Source organism: Danio rerio, chromosome 1, assembly GCF_049306965.1.
Source record: "Danio rerio strain Tuebingen ecotype United States chromosome 1, GRCz12tu, whole genome shotgun sequence".
Taxonomy (NCBI): Eukaryota; Metazoa; Chordata; class Actinopteri; order Cypriniformes; family Danionidae; genus Danio; species Danio rerio.
In genome coordinates, this window is record NC_133176.1 from 2,854,781 (window position 1) to 2,875,301 (window position 20,521).

The window sequence follows — 20,521 nt, forward strand, 5'->3', positions numbered from 1 at the left end:
CACATCAGAATGTAACTTCATAATTATAAAGTTGATTCATTACGTTTAAGACATGTGCTTGTCATCTGTCAACATTATTAGACCATTATATATCCATTATAAATAGGCTAGGGCTGTTATATTGACACAGTAAACATTTATTTTCATGCACAACACTTTGTGTTTGCTATGAAAGAAAAAAACATCAAATGCTTGTAATTATAACTCTAAATGTGGTATGCTCATTTAAATGTGCGTACAGGTTTCACTTTCACTTAAGAGTGCGGTTCATGGCTGCTGTCACTGTGAGCAAAACATTTACATGCAAATCAAACCTCCCGCATGGCTTTCAAACGATTGCTCTGTGCAACAAACTGAACGTTATTTACAACTTCATTACCTGTTATTCACAGCATATGCAGGTTATGTTCACTGAAGTAGGCGTCATTTGCGTGCACGCGTGCTCGTTCTCGGCTGTGAATACATCATTACATGAAGACAGAAATGACATTTTGGGTGAATTATACCTTATAGATACAGTATGTGACACTTTTAACGCCATTTGAAGGTGTCAATGTTGCTGTGAAGACTTGTGGGGCCGCCTTTACTTCTCTCCTCACCTTGAAAATATAATTGGCTGAATCGTAGAAAAAGCTGAATTAGGATCATGTTTAGGGCTGAATCGAGATAGTGATATTTTTTCAATTAATCGTGCAGCCCTAACTGACACTGTTAAACATTTATTCTCATGCACAACACTTTGTGTTCGCTATGAAAGAAATAACGGTTAAACGCACATATTAAATGCTTGTCGCAATCATAACTCTAAAATGTGTCACAAACTGAATGTTATTTCAACTCAACTCTATTTATTTTTTAGAGCACTTTCAACAAACCACAATAGGTACCAAAGTGGCGTACATAAAACACATGCAAATATACACAAAACCAAAATACATAAACTTACACCACATGATTAAAAGCTAAAGAAAATATGTGTGTTATTAGTGACCTCTGAAAAGACCCAAAAGTTGGAGCTGTTCTTCAGGAGAGTGGAAGATCGTTCCAGAGTCTTGGAGCTGCTACTGAAAAAGCTCAACATTTTAAGCGTGATCGTGGAACAGTCATGTAGAGATTATCCTTAGAGCGAAGAGATCTCACAGGTTGGTGTGTATTAATTAGCTCATAAATATATTCAGCTTTTTTACCTGTTATTCACAGCCTATGCAGGTTCTGTTCACTAAAGTAGACTTCATTAACAGGCACGCGCGCCCTCTCTGTGGTAACGGCTTACATCACGTGTGATTTCGTGGCCACGATTACATTATTACATGAAGACAGAAATTACATTTTGGCATGAAATATACCTTATAAGTACAATATGTGACTCTATTAACACCATTTGGAGGGGTCCACGTTAGGCACGGGCCGGTATATGATTCTGAAGTTATGATAACCTTAGATAAAAATATCACGGGATCACGGTATTGTGATTACTGCTCCGAAAATAAGTTCTTTTTAAATGTCTGGGTAAAAAAACTAAAAAAGTTTCCCTTTTGAGCACATTATATTTTATATTTAGAAACATTTAACATATTTTGGAACAGTAAACATGTCAGGCTAAATAATTAATTGACTTCTGTTGTCTTCATTAGTTTTAAAAACAGTTTTGTTTTACAATTTAAAATGGCAGCTTTGGATATCTTTTCTGCTGAAGATACTGCTGTCCTAAAAAAAATAAATAAAAAATCTCACACATACCTTAGGAACGGTATTACAGAAAATTTTGACAGTTTTAAAACCTTGACTCTTCCAAACCATGGTATACCTTGAAAACAGTTATCGTCCCATGCCTAGTCCACGTTGCTGAGCAACATATGTAAAACAATGTGAAGACTTGTGCGATCGCCTTTGCTACTCTCCTGAACTTGAAAATATGATTGGCAGAATCGTAGAAATGCTGGATTAAGATCGTCTAGGACAGGGGTCACCAATCTCGATCCTGGAGGTCCGGTGCACTGCAGGGTTTAGCTCCAACTTCCCTCAACACACCTTCCTGGGTGTTTCAAGTATACCTAGTAAGACCTTGATTAGCTTGTTAGGTGTGTTTGATTAGGGTTGGAGCTAAAATCTGCAGGACACCGGCCCTCCAGGAACAAGCCTGGTGATTCCTGGTCTAGGGGATCAAATCGAGATCGCGATATTTTTCCGATTAATCGTGCAGCTCTAATTCAAAGTTGTGAAAAGAACCAAATCAGATCATCACAAACAGTATCAAGATAAAATGCTAAATGCTACTTTGAGAGTCTGATTTAGGATTAAGCATTTCTTCCAGTAATGAGATTACATCTTTAAAACTCTGCAAATTCAGCATATTTGCACCATGTTTGTGCATTATTGAATTGAATTTATAAATGTACGCATGACGTCGTGGTCAACACGAAGCTAATAAGATGCAGTGAAGTCCAAAAATGATAAAAAATGTCTAAACATCCAACATCCACCACCTGTGGAAATTAAGAGATGACCAATATTATGTAATGCCAGCTGGCCTAGGCAACCCAAATCCTGATCTGATGCCATGGAGGATTACCCAACATTCATCCTCTGCTTTTGGAGCATTTATTATTGTAACAAAAGAGGCCATTTGAATGGGCAGAACCAGTTTGAAAACGCCTACCCCTGCGACCCTGATGTTCACTGCTTATTCGATAATGTTAAGCTGCTGAACTAGGATTGTTTTTATAGTTCATTATCTTTTGGACAATAGACCTGGAATTTACGTCGCTTTGCCTTCTTGTTAATTAGCAGATGCCTTTATCACGGGGTCACATTTTTCTCAAGGGGATTTCAGACTTGTTCAGCATGCGCGGTGCATTTGGGACTGAAACTGGTCTTTGTATCAAAAATTAATTAGCAACCTAGTTATGTACGAATGACCTGAAAGGTTATGTTGTTCACAACCCATTTTACTTCTGTAATGCGCTCCGTTTCGAAGTGTAAAATGGAGCGGGAATTGATTTTACCATTTGGAACGGATTGGATTGTGAAAAGTGCTCTCTGTATGATGGTTAGCTGAGGAGGGGCGAACAAATAAGTGGGCTTGATGATGTCATCTGAAAAGGAAATCTATTTCAGAGACAACCATTCTGTGTACAGTTTGTAAACGTTATGACTCCATATTGACTTTTAGCTATATTTACAGTGCATCTCCCCAAATAACTGCTCAAGTAGACCAAAAAGCCTTTATGCATGGATTCCTTTTGATCTACGAAAATTAGTCTGCATACATCTTGATGGCTGAGAGCTTCTTCCCAATTATGACGTAAGATCTGATATTTAACTTTTTTTATTCTGATAATAGGTAATTGCATCTGTGGAATGCCCAGCTTTGCTGTTCAGCCAGGCGCCCTCCTCCGGAACCACTAATCATTGTGGGGAAGGGCGGGGGCGTACAGACAGCGCTAATCTCTGCAGGTCACAACAAGGATACCGCAGCCACCTTCCTACCTGCACACCATCTGTCCGCCCTCATCAGCCTCTTACTTTGCTGCCATTCCTACTCGGTTACAACTATCTGTCAGAGCTTTCACTTGTCTGAATCCCAGAGTAGCTGCAGGTGATTCGGTGACTTGGCAGTATCAGTTTATCGGCCACTCTTTTGGAATTTGATGCCTACACTGATATTATCGTGGCATTTTGGACATAACTGCTAACCCTTTTCTACTTCATGCTGACTTGTTAGCCAGCTTTGAACTTTGAATGAAAGCCCTCTTTTTAAACTGAGGATCAGTTTTGGAGATATCATTGCATTTTTGTTTCATTTTCAGTAAACGGTTAATGAAAAAACATCACAAAGGCAGTTAGTTTAGATTGGTGTCAGACAGACTGAGATGCTCACGTGGTGTTAGTAGAGCAGAACTCCACATTTCATGTCGTTTTGTCCACTCAATTTGAACTTAACTTTGGGGGTTTCTTGAGTATATATTTCAGGACCATTATAATTTACATTTGTAGTATGAAAGTCTTCTTACCCGAACCAGAAGAGAAATTAGCTGAGGCAGTGTGTTGTTTTGTGGGACCAGTCTAAATTCTCAAGCATTGTTTAACAACACAATGATGCACTGTAAGAGAAACTAACCTACAAATAGTTGACTCTGCATATTAAAGTATAAAGTAGGCTTGGGCTTTATAGCAAAAGTGTGATCATTATTTTCTATATTCCAATGATAACGATATATATTCCGATATATATATATATATATGTTGTTAGTGCTTACAGATTTTAAAGAATATCCCAACAATGACAGAAGCCACGAAAATTAGAGGCTCCAATGAATGGCATAACATATTTTCACCAATACATTTACGGTGGCCAAAAATTCAATACATCTCTAATATTACCACACCTCTAGGTTCCCATTGTTGCACATTTTGAGAGGGGTCTGGCTGCAGACCTGGTGCAGTGCAATCTGGGCTGCATCCAATGCTTTTTAATGGGCTAACCTAACCCCACCCCTAACTCTACCCATCACAGTGACGCAACTAGCTCCATTTGAGTGCATTGTGTCTGACATTTCATCGCTGAGTGAAGGAGTCTCAGCTTGCATCATAGAGGCTCCATCCAGATACTATTGCACATTTCTGCTCTTCGGTCAGTAAAAAAGTCCAGAGCTTATAATATTTTTTACATACATTTTATCCCGATTCAATATGATATTGTTCATCAGCCCAACCCTAGTAGAAGGTATTACTACATGAAAACATTGCTGGGATATTATCATGTCATGTCATCTGGAGAAACCCTTATAAAGGTTTTTGCGCAGAGCTCGCCTGTTGACTGAACATTTTGCATTGATTTGATTAGAATCGCAGATGCTTTAAGAGAGAAGGCAAATTTTGGTTTGAGGCTTTTGCTTTGATCTGATGCGCAGTTTATAAATCCATTACTCTCCATTTTCTGTGCTTAAACTTGCATGATTGCTCCTCGAAAAAGAGGGAACCAAACCGGCCTGCAAATCCAAAAGACTTTGGTGGCCCATTATGTCAGTTTACAAGCTTTAAGCACTTCTACTAGCTGACAGATTGTATTACTGAAGCACCCTTTAACTGTCATTCACCTCATAAATTAGACCATCGGGTTTCTGAGTTCTAAAAATACAAGAGGATTAATTGCATGAGGTCACATCTGACATGGTTTCTATCCAATTTTTTTATGGTTTGACTCTCGGGGGTAAAGCTATGAAATTAAATCGTGCCGTAGAGACTACGTGTGCGACGAGTATGGCAGGCCATTTAATTTTATAATCGTAAAATGGAAAGGGTGCAGTGGGTGCTGGGTTTGTACTAGGTAAAGCATAGATTGAGCGCTCCAAATGACTCTTTCTGCATCCACATCTAACACCGGGGCTTTTTCCTTTCCAGTACTAGAGATTGCCCCCTCTTTGGTCCTGTTCAAAGTGCTGCCAGAAAGGAAGCTTTGCTAATGTGTTTTTCAAGAGCTCAAATAGTGCCGCACACAAGAATCTCAAATTACACCTGCACCTCAATGCTTTCTGAAATGACTGCTTGACAGTTTGGACCTTTAGACCAATAATTTGACTGTTGTTCCTTGTCCTCTTGGTTTGTCCTTAAGCCTTATGGCAGAATGAAGGCCCTTGAAAGTTTCAAAATGTAACTATAGTGGACAGGTTATCCAAGGTTTTAAGGTTCATTTTGGTTTTGATGTGTTGATATTCACTTACTATCTTTCATTTTAGTCCCTGACTTAGCAAGGCTTGCCACAGTGGAATGATCCACCAACTACTCTGGTTTTATGCTACGCATGCCCTTTCCAGCTGAAACCCTACACTGGGAAACACCCAAACACTCTCTCATTCTCACACACATACACTATGGTCAATTTTCTTAAAAATAATTCACCTACTCTATATATATTTAGACTGAGGATACTGAGAAGCCGGAACTCAAACCAGCAATCTTCGACACGTGTCGAAATTTAATAATACAATAAAACTTGATAATGAATATATATGATATTGTTATCGTGAGCACTTCAAAATACCAAGAATTATTATTCATTATTATTTATTCATTCATTCATTCATTCATTCATTTTCTTTTCGGCTTAGTCCTTTATTAAACTGGAGTTTGCCACAGCGGAATGAATCGCCCACTTATCCAGCATATGTTTTACACAGCGGATGCCCTTCCTGCTGCAACCCATCACTGGGAAATATTAATTATCATATAATTGATTATTTTTATTATAAAATATTAGAGTCTGTGCCGTTTTAAGAATTTTCATCTTTATAGCACCATATTCTTGAAGACTTTATAAGCTGTTTATTTTGAAACTTTTTTTTATGTTAATCCAGCCTTCGACATGCAGGAGATGCTTATTCATAATGCATTGTCTGCTTATAGGCCGATCATTCATTAACACTGTACAGTAAGGCTCCATTTGTAAACATTAGTTAATAATGTATGCAACCTTGTGATGAAAACTAAAAAAGCATTTATTAATCTTTAAGTGGTGTTAATGTTTGATAATTCATCAGAATTTTTTATGTTTTATAAAATGGAGTTGATGATGAATAAATTTCTGCTATATTTTAACTAACATTAATATAGTAACTAACATTAATACACTGTTTATTGTAATGGATTAACATTTGCTAGTGAGACCTTATTGGAAAGCCTGTCGCCTATCCAAGTTTTATGAACAACAAATAATAACTTGACTTCTAGTTGATCATTTGGTATCAGAAGTGGCTTATATTAAGGCAAACGCCTCTAAATTACGCTTATTTGACCAAAATAAAATATAATCATGCCTTGATTTTGAATGATTTCATTAGGACAGTAAGGTCTGACTCTGCTTAGACAAAAGTCTCATCACTGAACAGAAATAATGTCCAGTATAGAATATAAAGTCCTGCTGCAGTGGAGACAGAATGAATATTGTGTCTGACTCCATCATGAGCTTGGAGGACTGCATCCATACATCTCTGACATGACTCAAATCACTGATTAATAAAGGCATCTGGAATGGCAAAGAAAGTGTTCCTGCAGGACTCCCAGAGCTCATCAAGAGTCTTTGTGTTCATCTTCAATGCCTCCTCCATCTTCTTACCCCAGACATGCTCAATAATGTTCAAGTCTTGTGACTGGTCTGGCCAATCCTGGAGCACCTTGACCTTCTTTGCTTTCAGGAGCTTTAATGTGGAGGCTGAAGTATGAGGAGCGCTATCCTGCTGGAGAATTCACCCTCTCCTGTGGTTTGTAATATAATGGGCAGCACAATTGTCTTGGTACCTCAGGCTGTTGATGTTGATCATCCGTTCTGCAGATCTCTCGCACGCTCCCCAAACTGAATGTAACCCCAAACCATGATTTCTCCTTCACCAAACTTGACTGACTTCTGTGAGAATCTTGCGTCCATGCAGGTTCCAGTAGATCTTCTGCAGTATATGATGATTGGGATGCAGATTAACAGATTCGCTTTTCCAAATCAACTAGAAGTCAAGTTATTATTTGTTGCTTTTACAACTGGGAATGACGACAAGTCTCTTGTCAGGCAGTGTAATATAATGTATAACTTCCATCTATCCTGGTTTAAAGCTAGGAGAAGCATGTTTGATTTTAATAATTTTAAATATTTGCAAATAACATTCTATAATCAAAACCAACAGACTGATGCTAATCTAAACATCAGGATATTATAGATTCTAGTCACAATTGTTTCTATAACTCGCTTGGTTTTAAGTTTATACTTGTTTTACGGACAGCTCTGTTGTTTTGTCAGTGCCTTGTGATTATTTTATAATCGCAGTGTCTGCATTATGCAGATTGTCCTGTATTTCTATTGTGCTACACCTGTTGCATTCTTCATAAAGGGTTGATTTCTCTCATTACACATCAATTACATTTTTCTTTTTGTAGGTGTACTCTTGTGGTTGCTAGGCATTATGGGAAATAGAAAGAAGAAACGGACCCTTAGCAACAAGAGTGGAAAATGAAAGAAGCACTCGAGCTCATTAGATTACTCTAATGATCGCTGTGTGTTACAGGTGAAAGACAAAAAAAGGCGCAAATTACCACAAGTTTTAATGTTAAAAATAAATAAATAAAAGTTATAATAAAAAAAACATTGATCAAGGGAGCTCTATTCTGAATGTAATACTAATGTTTGCCTCACTGCATCGCTAATTATCGTCCCAGATTTCAACACTGTAAAAAAGATATGACAAACAGTCATGTTTTCATTTAACTCTATTTTAATAAGTTAATCAGGTGTTAGCAGAATTTTTAGTTATATAAGCTTAATATTTAGAGTCAGTTTGACAGCCACAGTTAAGTCACAGTAGGCTGTCATGTACTGTTTGTGTTCAGTTCAGTCATGCATGCGCAGTACTATCTGTTCACCGCTTCTCAAATCTGATCTCAGTGTTCTGTTCTAATTAGGGTTGTAACAATATACCGGTATGACGGTCTACCACGATTTGAACGTGCACGATTATCATACCATGAACAATTGCATATCAACGGTTTGAACCCTTAAAGACCGAGACAGCCGCCCGCGGCTAAAAATAAGTATTGCTCTTAAATGTTTAATAACTTTTGATCCGCTGATCCGATTCATACAGTTCAAAGATTGGCATAAAGAAGAGAGTCTCAGCTTTCCAGTGCTGTATCACATAACATTCGCGGACTTTCAGAGGCTCCGGAATCAGTGCGGTTACGTCATCAACATTTGACAACGCTGATTTGACAAAGAAACGCTCGTCACTGTGTCTCCGGACAAATCAGACATGATACATTGATGCATTGTCCCTCCTCCATGCCCAGATTGGTTCAAACTCGCTATATCACAACCAATAAGCATAGGTTTCACTTTTGTTTGTGGACCAAGCTTTTTGAACAACACGGAATGAGAGATAGGCATACATTTATGCGCGGCTAAATAAAACGCAAAAAAAAAAAAGTTTTGCATGAAATAATTCTCATACTAAGTACTTTTGCATGCACAGCAGCACAGAAACATGACAAAACAGTGACACAGCAAAGACGAACTGCTGCTCTTGCTGTTTTCAAAAGACACAAATGAAGGTGCAGCTGTTTGTCTGCATTGCAGACAACCATATCCAAATCCATATCCACAGACAACCATATCCATGCTGGCACATAAAACCTAAGGATGTTCCATATTGAATCTAGTTTCGTTATGTAACTATTTATAGTATAGTAAATATTTATATCTATTTTTTACTGAGGATTTGCACCATGTTTATTTGGACTTTATTTGGACTTTGACACATTATTTATTATTTTCTTATTTTTTTATTTGTTCATTGTAAGTGGTGTTGTTTATAGTAACTAAAAAATATATTATTTGGAAAAAGTCAAATTTGCTTCACTGTTCTATTATTTTGTAACATTCGTAACATACAGTATACCGCGAAACCATCAAACCGTGGTATTGTTTTAGACGATTATCATACCGTGAAAAATTCATACCGTTACAACCCTAGTTCTAATAACTGAATAACTCAGTATTTATTGGTTTACTTTGAGTCAGAGGGTAGTATCAGGCATGATTAAAAAGTAAGTTGTTTGACGAGAAGAGTTCTTACTGGAGAAGTGAATCGTTTCAAATGATTCAGTTTGATTTAGTGAACTAGTTCAACCGGTTCACTTAAAACAGGGGTGTTCAAACTCGGTCCTGGAGGGCCTGTGTCCTTTAAAGTTTAGTTCCAACCCCAATCAGACACACCTGGGCTAGCTGATCAAGCTCTTACTAGGCTTTCTAGAATCATCCTTGCAGGTGTGTAAAGGCAAGTTGGAGCTAAAATATGCTGGACACTGGCCCTCCAGGATGAGTTTGGACACCCCTGACTTAGATGATCCAGTTAAAAAAGTTTGATCACTAATATAGAAATAAAACCAATTATTAGGCACAGATGTGTTAAAGTAATACTATTAAGTCTGCTAGGGTCACATTTACTGCTATCACCATGCTGCTGTCATGTCCAGCCGTTGTTTTTGTTTTGCGAGGATGACTGGAGGAGGACTTCCCATGTTTTAAAGCTTGCTTAGGTAAATTGTTTCATGTCATACAACTGGAGAGCTTACGCTCCCTGGAGCCCAAATCTCATCTGCAATTTCAAACTGCCCTACAACCCTTTTTAGATTTCCTTAAAACTGAATAGTGTACTACTGCTTTCCCAGTAATGATTGAATTTACTCTGTTGTTAATTCCCGATCTTGCGTTGATTATGTTAAATGTCCCTCACTTGTTGTTTTTTTTTTGTTCTTTTTGTGTTTGTTTTGTGTAGTAATTTTTTTTGTTGGTGGGTGGGGGTGTTTTTTGTCTGTTGTTTTGTTGATATATTATGTAAAACTGTTTTTAAGTATATATTAAAAAACACTGGGCTGCACAAAGTAAATAGATTTACTTCTAAAAGGCATACAGTATGTATTAAATACATTTAGAACGTTTTTGCTATAATTTTAGCTAGTTTCAGTTACGTTTGTATGTACACAGTACAGATTTAGTTCTAGTTTTTTAAAAACTCATTTTTATTATTATTTCAGTTCACGAAAATGTTTTTAAATACTGATTTTTTTGTTTTTTCATTAGTTTTCGTGAACTGTATGAAATAAATTCATATCGCAATATAAATGGAAGGAAAATAAAATATCGCAATGTCAGGTTTTTCCAATATCGTACAGCCCTACGAGAAAATTTCAATTGATTCAACTAAGCAATTTAAGGCAGTAAGAGTTTATTTTAAAGTGTATGATCAACTGATGAGTCAAGAAAGAGATGCAGTAGGTTTTTCATGTCAAAGGTCAAGTTGAATTGAATTGAATTGCAGTGTTTGTTTACTTCACTTGTAAGCTGCAGATGTTGTAGGTCGTGTTGGTTTTTCATGCTTACACTGTATGCCATTATTAGCCTACATATCACATACTGAAAAACAAGTATAGTAGTATTCCCTTAAAAACAAACCCAGGCATTAACGTTCCCTCTGTAGTAAACCTCAGAACATGTTCAAACACGTCATTATTAATGCATATGGTACCTAGTGCATTACGTATACGCACCATTCAAAGGCTCAGCTCTAGCATGGAGTTCTGCTATGTACACACAGTAGTTATTGTTTGGCACTTGTCTGTTGGCTCTGCTCTAAGTGGAGGGGACGTGGCCATCATTACACAGCAAAGGGAATCTTAAACAGCAGCTGCAGATTTTTACAGCCTTGTTTCGTCTGCATGCACCACCCCCACCCTCACCCTCTCTCCTCTCCGTCGGTTTGCACAAGAAAATATTTCCAGATGTTCCAAGAAAAGACCTCTATTTCAGCGGCAAGGTTTGTGTGAGGTTCACAAGTCATGCCAGAGGCGGAGTATTATTGGAGGATTGAGGCTAGAGTATGTGGTTATGATGTCAACTGCTCCAAATCGGACATAGGTCACTCTGTCTGTCTTTCTGTCTGTCTGTGATCTACTTTTCTATATATCTATCTGTCTGTCTATCTACCTGTCTGTCTGTCATCTTATGTCTGTTGTTAACTTCTATCTATCTATCTCTATCCGTCCATCCATCTGTCTACTTTTCCGTCTGTCTTTCTATCGTCTACTTTTGCATCTGTCTATCCATCGTCTAATTTTCTGTTTATCTGTCGTCTACTTTTCCATCTGTCACTCTATTGTCTACTTTTCCATCTCCCTGTCTATCGTTTACTTTTCCGTCTGTCTCTATTGTCTACTTTTCTGTCTGTCTCTATCGTTTACATTTCCATCTGTCTGTCTATCATTTACTTTTCTGTCTGTCTCTATCGTTTACTTTTCTGTCTGTCTCTATAGTTTACTTTTCCATCTGTCTGTCTATCATTTACTTTTCTGTCTGTCTCTATCGTTTACTTTTCTGTCTGTCTATGGTTTACTTTTCTGTCTGTCTCTATAGTTTACTTTTCCATCTGTCTGTCTATGGTTTACTTTTCTGTCTGTCTATGGTTTACTTTTCTGTCTGTCTCTATAGTTTACTTTTTCATCTGTATGTCTATGGTTTACTTTTCTGTCTGTCTATTGTTTACTTTTTCTGTCTGTCTCTATTGTCTACTTTTCCATCTATCAACTACTTTTCCATCTGTCTATCTGTTGTCTACTTTTTCTATCTATCTATCTATCTATCTATCTATCTATCTATCTATCTATCTATCTATCTATCTATCTATCTATCTATCTATCTATCTATCTATCTATCTATCTATCTATCTATCTATCTGTCTGTCTGTCTGTCTGTCTGTCTGTCTGTCTCTCTGTCTGTCTCTCTGTCTGTCTTTCTACCTACCTACCTATCTTTGTATCTGTCTCTATCATCTACTTTGTCTGTCTCGTCTACATTTGTATATGTCTGTCTACCTGTCTGTTTGTCTGTCTGTCTGTCTATCATCTACTTTTGATCTCTGACTATCTGTATAAATGTCTTTATGTCTATCTCTGTCTATAGCGCGCTGCTATCTTTTCTAAGTGTTTAATCTGGTTGAGGGTGTTGTGGCACTCATCGCTGAAGGCATTGCGTCTGGAATACGCATCTGTTTCAGTCCTTTTCTGGCTGTTGAACGGCTGCCAGGAATATTGCGCTGCTGCGTGTTTTCTATTGGCTAAAGTCTCTGGCATTACTCAACAGGTTAGTCAGTCTTAAATGGTTTAGGAAGGGGAGGTGTTTTTCCTCTGGTGCTGCTGTTGCGCCTCTGGGTCTGACCCAATGTGCCACTGCATTTAATCGTTAGTGCGGTGTATTCCTTTGATGTGATATGATATACAGTAATTTGCTCCATACGTACGCGTGTCTGATGTCCCTCATTAGTTAGTCTCTTTAGATAAAAGCCTTGGTTAAATGACTACTTGTACATAATATAATCCTAGAGTACTTTTTGATTAGGTAATACCAAAGCTTTCCAGAATAACATCCGTCTATTATTCTTTTTAGGTACGCGCTGTCGGTTTAATATGCTATTAAATGTAATTAGTTATGCAAAACATGTTTGTTTTAACTCTAGGCTACTTTCAGTTTCATAATAGATGATTTTAAAGTATCTTTGATATAGTCATGTTAAATATATTGATCATAGAAACAAATTAAATCTGAAAGAAGCACTCAGTTGTCAGAAATTCTCATTTGAATTTGTGATTTACCACTAATATCTTGAAATATCATTACCAGGAGCAAAATATCATGATAATATCGTATTATCGGAATATGTGGTTCCCACCCCAACTAGAAATGGATATATTACTTTTGTCGTCCATTTTTCTCAAACCACTGTCTTCTTTTCCAGATCCCGAACAGAAGAAAGTGCCTTCTCTAACGACGTTTCTACTTGAAGCTGCTCACCGTTCCCATCCTAAACTGTAAACAACACTGGCTTGGCCACCATTAAGATCTCCATTCCCTTTAGACTTGCCAAAGCACAAGGAACTGACACGCTCTTTCCATTATTAGATATCGTTTCAAGGAAAGCCATTGCCTTCAGATAGAGTCATCCGCAACCGTCTGGCTCAAGAACGTTTGGAGACCTGGAGCATGTTCTTATTGTCGCGCCAGTGTTGTGCACCTGGGACTAAATGACTGATGAACAACTTGGCAGAGATTGACAGCTTCACTGATAGCGGGCATCTCCAATGCGACAGCCACGGGGGCTCTGAATGTGACATCTCTATTTAAAGGGCCTCGCCAAACAAACTGAGACCAACCTCAAAAGTACAGCAACACACAAACGCGCAGACTATTTCAACCCAAATCAACAGACAACATTCACAACACAACTATGGCTTTAAACATCGCATCGATACGAGACACAAAATGGCTGACTCTGGAGGTGTGCCGGCAGTTTCAGAGAGGGACGTGTTCGCGCAGCGACGAGGAATGCAAATTCGCACATCCGCCCAAAAGCTGCCAGGTGGAGAACGGACGGGTGATCGCCTGCTTCGACTCGCTGAAGGTAAGAGTGGCAGATTATTTGGTGCAGATTTCCTTTAGCTAATCCCAAAGGACTATTCTGTATATTATATAATTAAACATCTTTATTTATGATGCAGTATGTTTGCCTGAGGGTAAATCACTGCTTCGTGGCCTTTTTTTTTTTGGTTCATTACATCATTGATTGATGGATTTTACCATTAGAGCAGAAAACAAGGAAATTTGTATTTTTAAAATGATGGTAGTCAACAAATATATAAGTTTCATGTATATTTACATTAGAGTTCGAATAGCTTAGACTCAATCTTTTCATCCTTTGTTGAGGATAGACATTATTTTGACAATTTTTTGTTTATATATATATATATATATATATATATATATATATATATATATATATATATATAACAGGGTTATACACTGGTAAAAACACTATTTCATGACTTCCATTGTTTGCATTAAACCAGGGGTGCCCAAACTTTTTTGTACGAAGGGCCAAAAACCAAATATCATTGATATCCATGTGGACCAAAGATAAATACCAAACTATTTTACCTTAAAACTGCCATGGGTGTTAACTAACATAGTCTAACTTTTTTGATTAGAACGTATTGCAATAAAAAAAACAATCACATTTAAAACACAGTGGAGATCAATGCTGAATACACTAGTCAAGCAGAATCTGCCTTTGCCTTGATTCTCTCACCAAAGTCTTTGCAGTGTTCTCTATTCATCGTATGTACATTTTAAACTAAATCTAATTAATTTACACCATTTATGTTGAATTATTTAAGCTCAGATAGCTTTGTTGTAGCGAAACAATAAGACAAACAAGTATAAGGTTACGTTAATTTTGAATCTCCAAACCATTCTCAGATGGCATGGTGAGCCAAATCAAAGGTTACCATGGGCCAGCTTTGGCCTGCGGGCTCTAGTTTAGGCATCTCTGCATTAAACAGTTTACAGCAAAAGACACCAATGTTTTATAAATAACACACCAACTTGGCATGGAGGAGCCGGAAGTAGGGCTGGGCGATATGGCAAAAAATGCAATCTCGAATAATTATGTTCCATATTGAACAATAACCATATATATTTCAACATCAGTTTTTAATGCTAGCAGATTTAAAAGACAGGGTATCCATGAGGTCTTAAAATGTCTTAAAAAGTGGTAAATTCACTGAAATGTTGTGTTGTATGTCTTAAATCATTTTAAACATTCATTCATTCATTTTCTTGTCGGCTTAGTCCCTTTAATAATGCGGGGTCGCCACAGTGCAATGAACCACCAACTTATCCAGCATATCCACAACCCATCCCTGGAAAACATGCACACACACTCAGACATTATGGACAATTTAGCCTACCCAATTCACCTGTACCGAATGTCTTTGGACTGTGGGGGAAACCGGAGCACCCGGAGGAAACCCACGCGAACGCAGGGAGAACATGCAAACTCCACACAGAAACGCCAACTGAGCAGAGGTTCGAACCAGCGACCTTCTTGCTGTGAGGCGACAGCACTACCTACTGCGCCACTGCATCGCCCTCATTATTAAACAGGTCTTCATTTTTCTTTGTCCAAGTAAAGCTACTTATCGGGCCGACATCCATCCAATCACCAACAATCCATCTTAATGAACTCAGGAAAAGAAAACAAAAAATATTACACAGTTTTTCTGTGCACCCAGTGATATGGTGATATTTAGTTATGTCAGTTAGTGTGCATTTATCAGAGAACAATTTTTAAAAAAGGCAAATAATATAATGAAAAAGCAGCAATTCCATTGGCAAATAATGTACTACTTGTTTCTGATGCAGTTTACTACATTCTGTTTTTTATCTGCAATATCACATTCAGGGTGAATATGCAATGCATTTTAGTGCCAGAACTATTTGTTTTATATGATGTAATTTCCCTATTGCATGTTCTTTTTCTTGGTTTTATTAAACAGCACATTTAGTGCATGATAAAAATTCAAAAATACGATAATAATAATAAAGCAAATGGCTCATTCCTGTGGAATTGCAGCTACATATGTACATTATATTTGCATTTATATCTTTAAACACAGTTTATCCAATCTAAATATTCTCTAAAACTCTGATTGCCACGCTAAATATTATATTTCATGAGTGTAACTGACAGCTGTTTATGTTGCAGTTTAGCTAGTTGGCCAAGTATATTGATTAATTAAAACAAATCTGGATCTGTTTGTTTTATAATATGTTCTTTTACATCGATTACAATACATTAACACCATTTTTGACTGCTGATCAATTTCGAGCTGATAATTATAATGTAAATGAGGCTCGCAAACTTGCTGCACCCTGTAATTGCCCAAGCGATCGTCGACAATTTTTTGAGGATACTTTTTGTGTTGCTGGCAAATAGCTTGTCCTAGTGCAGCACTCTCAAATTAGAGTGCATGTGTCAGCTCTGCCACACTGCATACTGCACACTTCAAATAAAGCTGACCTATAGAGACCGAAAGGGCAGCGCTGCTCTCATCCAGGCAGTTTTATATCTTTCCATCTAACATTACCATGCCACGTCCGTCATTTATACGGCCTGCCGGTGGGTTTCCATGAACGCTTGTGCTGTTTTTAGAGGCTTGACCATATGCGAAACAAACAATAACACGAACACAGTGAGCTTTGTGGTTCAATCGATAAACTAGATGATGCACTTGCACATAATTGTCATTTTTTTCTGTCTTTGAGTTTCCCAAAACCATTAGACGTTTACAACAGGGAGCATTAATGTAATATATTTCAAAAGCATTTTAGTTTGAAATTACAGTAGCACATAATGGCATTCAAGATTTAGTGCATGAATCAGTTCATACTTATATTAAAACTGGACTTTCGTGCATTTTAATGTTTTGTGCACATATTTCATATAACATCAGCTGAATATAATAATATATAATTATATAATTAATTATAATTAATTATATATAATATATATAATAATACGTCAGATACATATTTTTAATGATGCATTTAGTTATTGGTGCTAATGTAGTAATGGTGTTTTTCATCATTCACCCATTGTTTTTAGATTAGATAAATTTAAAGATGCATGCTTCAATGCATGTGTTTAAGTATGTAAAGCAAAATAATATGCTAATTAGTCCAGCTAAAATATTTTAAACTTTAAGATTATATAATATATAAGAATTAAAGCAAGATGTTGCCCAGTCAACCATCATTGACCTCCAGTATTTTTAGTATTAAAATAATTTTAATATTGAGATTATATTAATAGTTTATCTATCTATCTATCTATCTATCTATCTATCTATCTATCTATCTATCTATCTATCTATCTATCTATCTATCTATCTATCTATCTATCTATCTATCTATCTATCTATTCATCCATCCATCCATCCATCCATCCACCCATCCTAGTCTGTCTGTCTATACATCAGTCTGTCTGTCCGTCTTTCTTTCTTTCTTTCTTTCTTTCTTTCTTTCTTTCTTTCTTTCTTTCTTTCTTTCTTTCTTTCTTTCTTTCTTTCTTTCTTTCTTTCTTTCTCATTTTGTTTATCCATCCATCTGTACATCCATTCATCCATCCAATGATATTGTCTGTTCTTTATTTATTTATCCATTGGTCTAACCCTATGTAATTCTGTCAACCTATTCATCTTTTTGGTCTATCATTCATCCTTTGTGCTTATCATTCTGTTCATCCATCCATCCATCCATCCATCCATCCATCCATCCAACCATCCATCCATTCATCCATCCATCTATATATACATACATCTATACATTCATCTAAACGTCTATATATACATACATCAGTGTTTCCTCTAGGATTTTTTCCAGCTTTTTTACACAGATCTATCAACTACCTATTGTCGTGAGCACAGTATTACAAGTCGAGATCGCATTCATGTAATACAAGCATGCGGATCTCTTTGCTTGCACGCCGATTTCCTCTGTTCGTGCACAAAACTTTTTGCATGCCCTCAAATATACGCTACTCAAGTGCATTTGCTGAAGTGTGATTTTGTGTGTTTTTGTAACGAGCATGTCTTTAACATTTATTAGATTGGCTAGAAATATTTATGAATGCCTCCAGTAGATGTACAGAGCGGCGTTAATGCGTCCTGAAGTAGAGTGAAATATATATTGATCATTTTAATCTCAGTCATAGTTTTAGCAATGTTAGTACAATTTAAACCAAGTAAAAATGAGAAACGCTTTTGTTGTATTTCTGCAAAATTGAGCATTTTTAATTTAATAATTGACATTATCATCTTAGCCACACTCTTTAATGAGTGAGTTTTGCACAGACAGGCATCGCTTTTTGTAAATGATGAATATTGTAATGAATAATATGATTATATATAACTTTAATTATGAATTAATTATTGGTGTCTTCATCAGTTTCTTTCAAAGTGATCTCAGAGTGATCTTCTAGTTTAATCTGGGTCACGTAACGCCTAAACACAGATGGTCATGAGGCGAGCGGCACGGCATCTAGCATGTTTTAATGCAGTGGAAACACTGCGCCGATGACATTGACAAATGCGCAGTAAAACTGGAGCAGGTCCCATCTCTCACGGGAATAATAGACTTAAGATGCTATTTACCTTCATGTGCGCTGCAGTCCCGGCCTTCAAAAAAAACAACGAATCATCAACAGCTTACATGCTCTCTGCCGTTTATCACACAAATTAGGCAAGGTCACGGTGTAGGTCAGTGTCAGAGGATTGTGTTACGAGCGCTTCAGGCCACAAGGCATGAGGGGGATATCAATACAGTCAACCCATGAGCGAGCATGTAGAGTTTGCATAGAACTGATGTTTTGAACGTTGCATTATAATAAGTGATCTTTCTTTTTAGTGTTGTCTCTGATTCTTTTTTTAGTCTCTAATTCATTGCATTTTATTTACTTTCAGATGCATAGTAGTCAACAATTGAATTGAATCATCACCTTTCATCTAAAACTATTGACCATTTTTGATTCACTTTGAATGTTGACTGCTGTATATTTGTATGCAATTAAAATGTTGTTGTACACTCATTTGTTCATTCAGTTTTTTTGGTAACACTATATTTTAAGAGTCCAAAATAATGCATTAGTTAAATATAATAATGCATTAATTAATTTGTCCACAATTAAGCATTAATTAAGAACAAAAATACTAGTAAATAATGGTTAACGAACATTTTAAGGTGGCGACGCAGTGGCGCAGCAGGTAGTGCTGTCGCCTCACAGCAATAAGGTCGCTGGTTTGAGCCTCGGCTTAGTTGGCGTTTCTGTGTGGAGTTTGCATGTTCTCCCTGCGTTCGCGTGGGTTTCCTCCGGGTGCTTCGGTTTCCCCCACAGTCCAAACACATGCGGTACAGGTGAATTGGGTAGGCTAAATTGTCCGTAGTGTATGAGTGCGAATGAGTGTGTGTGGATGTTTCCCAGAGATGGGTAGCGGCTGGAAAGGCATCCGCTGCATAAAAACATGCTAGATAAGTTGGTGGTCCATTACACTTGTTGGCATGGGTTTCCTCCGGGTGCTCCGGTTTCCCCCACAGTCCAAAGACATGCGCTATGGGGGAATTGGATAGGTTAAATTGTCCGTAGTGTATCAATGTGTGTGTGGATGTTTCCCAGAGATGGGTTGCGGCTGGAAGGGCATCTGCTGCGTAAAAACTTGCTGGTGGTTCATTCTACTGTGGTTACCCCAAATTAATAAAGGAACTAAGCCAAAAAGAAAATGAATGAATGAATAATCATGAATTATGTCTTTGCTCATGCTTAACTGATGCATAATTCTGAATAAGTTAATCTTGATTCACAAGTTTAGCTTAACTAATGCATAATTCGGGACCCTAAACATGTTAAGGTAACCATTAATTACTAGTGTTTTCTTTCCTAACCAATCATTAATTGTGAACAAATTAACCATCAATTTATGCGTTATTTTGGACCCTTAAAATAAAGTGTTTCCAGTTTGGGTAGATATTCTGAAATATTCTAACAATATTTTACAACAAAATGTTTACAAATGTCAACAAATGTTAATTCAAATTTCTGATTCTTTTCATCATTTGCTTTCAGCTATATTTTTCATGAATTAAAACATATTTGTTTGCTCATTTGTCAGCTCAAGTGAATTCAGTAATACTGCACTAAATCAATATTTTCTTTAAATAGTGTTCATACTAGTACAAAGTGCTGCTTTTAATAAGGTCAATTTGAAGATGTAGGATTTTATACTGTTAAAAATTAATTAAAACATGCATTAAAATGAAGAGACTCATTGAATTCTGTGCTTCTGGGTGATTGTGCCAGCATTTTGTGAGTTTAGTTCAGGCCTAAAGCTGATACGTGACAGTTTAAAAGGATTTAACTAAAGCGCTCTAACTTGTATTGTTTTCTGTCTGCTTTTAAATGAGCCAAAGCCTCTGCAATCATATTAACCCGTGGTCGTGCGTGCTCAGGCTTTTGGGTTGCAGGGCAAAAGTTGAATTTATTTTGGCAACATCAACCTGAAAAACATTTGTGTGTGTGTGTGTGTGTGTGTGAGTCGTCTC

General features: G+C 37.0%; 1 protein-coding gene across 54 annotated transcripts in view; it reads left to right on the top strand.

The window, feature by feature from the left end:
* mbnl2 (muscleblind-like splicing regulator 2) overlaps positions 1-20,521 on the top strand; it is a 114,893-nt gene that overhangs the window by 14,092 nt on the left and 80,280 nt on the right. For 34 of the 54 annotated variants that reach the window (XM_009305373.5, XM_021475196.3, XM_009305352.5 and 31 more), the window contains exon 2: positions 13,329-13,991. In XM_009305373.5, coding sequence (XP_009303648.1) covers positions 13,818-13,991 — 174 coding nt within the window. In that variant the 5' untranslated portion in view covers positions 13,329-13,817. The remainder of the gene's footprint in view (positions 1-13,328; positions 13,992-20,521) is intronic. The other 20 variants (XM_073946240.1, XM_073946379.1, XM_073946184.1 and 17 more) reach the window with 3 other exon arrangements.